Source organism: Arachis ipaensis, chromosome B10 (genome assembly GCF_059453495.1).
Source record: "Arachis ipaensis isolate K30076 ecotype BB chromosome B10, ASM5945349v1, whole genome shotgun sequence".
Classification (NCBI taxonomy): Eukaryota; Viridiplantae; Streptophyta; class Magnoliopsida; order Fabales; family Fabaceae; genus Arachis; species Arachis ipaensis.
In genome coordinates, this window is record NC_142435.1 from 102343179 (window position 1) to 102346133 (window position 2955).

The following is a 2955-nucleotide window of genomic DNA, read 5'->3' on the forward strand; positions in this document are numbered from 1 at the left end:
TGCTTGAACTTCTTTCTCACACTTGAATATATTTGGGTTTTGGAAGGGATACAGTGACTTGAAATCTCTCCATTATTTGGGTCTAGGAAAGTGTGTGGTATAATCAGGGAACAAGCTTCATCTCTTCTCATGAGCAATTAGACCAAGGAATTGGCTATTGATAAAGATTTGAGAGATTGAATCACCAAGGAATTGGGCCTCAATCAATCATGATTTCCAAGAGGTTAATGAGTTGCATGATTGAAGATGAGGTTAATCTAGAAGATGTAATATCTCTTGATCCCAATGTTTATTTTATCTTTCTTTCTTTTATTCACTTTATGGTTATTTACATTTTCTGCACTTTATATTTCCAGCACTTTACTTTCTTGTACTTTTCTTTCCTTGCCATTTACTTTCTTGCACTTTATTGCTTTCCTTTACTTTCTTGTCATTTAATTTTCTTGTTGCTTATCACTCAAAATTGAATCGTCTAACTAGGATAATCAATTAACTATTGTTTGCCTTAATCCGTTAATCTCTGTGGGATTCGATCCCACTCCTAGTGGGTTATTACTTGACGATATTTGGTGCGTTTGCCAAAGAATGGATTCATTTTTATGGGGAGTGAATTCCGGTCATCAAGTTTTATGGCACCGTTGCCGGGGATTAATTGTGATTAACAAACTACCGGTTAGTTGCACTACAATAAATAAGGCTTTTTGCAACGGTCAAAAATCGTTGCCGTAGATTGAAAAACCGTTCCCAAAACTTTAGGCAACGCTTTGGCAACGGTTTTTGACCTGTGGTATATGCGGCCGTTATCAATGCTCAAAAGCAACAGTTTTTTACCTAAGGCAGCAGTAACAGAAAAACCGTTGCCACAGTTAGTGGCATAGACAACGGTTTTGACAGAAAATTTTAAGCAACGATTTTGATCCGTTACTCGATAAGCAACGGTTTAGAACCGTTCCTATTAATATGACAACAGTTTAATACCGTAACTGGATAGGCAACGATTTTAAACTGTTGTGGTTTTATTATTCACATAGCCGACGATTTTAAACCGTTACCGTTGGTGCCAGGTTTCGGCAACGGTTTTAAAACCATTGCCAGTTTATAGCCATCTAGGACAATGGTTTTAAAGCGTTACCGTTGATGTCGTTTTTCGGCAACGGTTTTAATACCATTGCCATTTTATAGTCATCTAAGACAACGATTTTAAAGCATTACCGTTGGAGTCATGTTTTGGCAACGGTTTTATTATGTAGTCATCTTTGACAACCGTTTTAACACTGTTGTCTTTTGTAACTATTAACAATGATTTTTTTGTAATATATAATTTTTTATTTACAATAGTTTTCTCATAAATGAAATTAATTTCAGTTTTTTAAAATTATTTAGTGTCAATAAATAATCTAAAGTATTTGAATCAAGTCACTAAACAAAAATAATTGAACATTTCCCATCAAATTTAACTTATAAAAATTGTTGTAAGATCCACAATATCATCTAAGTTTGCAAAAAATATAATAACAAAAGAGAGTTGAAATAGCTAAGTAGCAAATAGTCATCATGTCCACATGTTCATGACTTGTACTCTGTAACATTTGCTTTTAAAAATTTGACCTTAATCAAGTTCGATTTCCCCTTTAACATAGTTTTCCTGTAAACAAAAAAAAATCAAATATAAAACTACACATCTTTAATACTAATAATGTTAAATAAAAATGTTTGAGAGAGAGAGAGAACAAGCATATATATCATAACATTCTTCTATTTAGATACACAAAACAATTGAATCAACATCATCAAAATCAACCATTATTTAAGATATGATAACATATAGAAACTTTAACAACAAATAATACCTCTTCATGTGCATCATTGTTCGGATTGCCTAAAGTGCTTCCTAATTGAGCGGCTAACATGTCAAGGTCCACTCCTGAGCTTTTTTGTTGCAGCATCATCTTAACAAGCGATTTTAGTTCATCTACTTCTTTTTGCATAACATCAACCTTATTCTCTAATGTTGCTTTCTCAGTTGCATGTTGCTGCTTAAGGGTGGCAATGTCTTCATTTTTCTTCAACAAAGTTGGTGTGGTAACTCTTTTGTGACATCGCACTCTCCCTGCCTTCTCTTTCCCAAATATGGATTGGAAAGCTCTAATTGCTGATTCTTTAGACTTTTTATTCTTAGTTTGCAAGTGTGCCTATATTAATGTGAAAAAAAATAATAGTAATAAAATAAGAGTAAATACACAATTAGACTAAAAGCATATATCATTTGACAACAACGAAACAAATAATAGAGATTAAGAATAATGTCAAGATTTTTTAACTCAACGCAAGCATAAAAGTAACCACAAGTGATGGACAAATTGCCAAGACACAAGAAATCCATAACCTATTTTAACCAAATTAACTCCTAATACTTACAATAACATCCAGAGTGTCTTCATCCAATGATTTTCCCTTTGTGCTTTGGCGAGTCTCAACAAGCATTTCTGCTTGAGTAGGTGGTTCATTATTTTCCTTAAAAGCAGCCTATAAGTCCAATTCAAATAGCATTTATATAGAGTTAAAAGGCACACCACACATACACATACAAATTCACAAAGAATTAAAAATTGTACCAATCTTGCACGTATTCTTGCAAAATTTATTGGTCCCTTTCGATGCCTAAATTTCTGTTGTGCCCTATTTTTCTTATTCTACGCAGACAATTTCTACATAACAAGAGACAAGTATTATCAAAAAATCATAAAATGTGTGTGAATTTAGGCAGTTTGTTTAGTAGATTCCTCCACCGATTTTTGAGATAAGAGGAAGAACTAAAAAGTGAGTAAGTTAAAGGAAGAAATAAAATATTTTACAAAAGCGGGCAAAAGGATAATTACCAAATCAAGAGAAGACAGTTCTAATTAAAGACTCAATAGAGGAAAACAACTCAGCAATAGCGTATTCAGCTTTATA

General features: G+C 32.9%; 1 protein-coding gene across 1 annotated transcript; it reads right to left on the reverse strand.

Annotated features, from left to right (window-relative positions):
- Positions 1 to 1609: 1609 nt before the first annotated feature.
- Positions 1610 to 2484, reverse strand: LOC148581116 (uncharacterized). The gene is made up of 3 exons (XM_088501436.1): positions 2419 to 2484; positions 1851 to 2192; positions 1610 to 1645 (listed from the first exon to the last, which is right to left on the reverse strand). The coding sequence occupies exons 1-3, from the start codon at positions 2482 to 2484 to the stop codon at positions 1610 to 1612; spliced, it is 444 nt and encodes a 147-aa protein (XP_088357562.1).
- Positions 2485 to 2955: the final 471 nt, after the last annotated feature.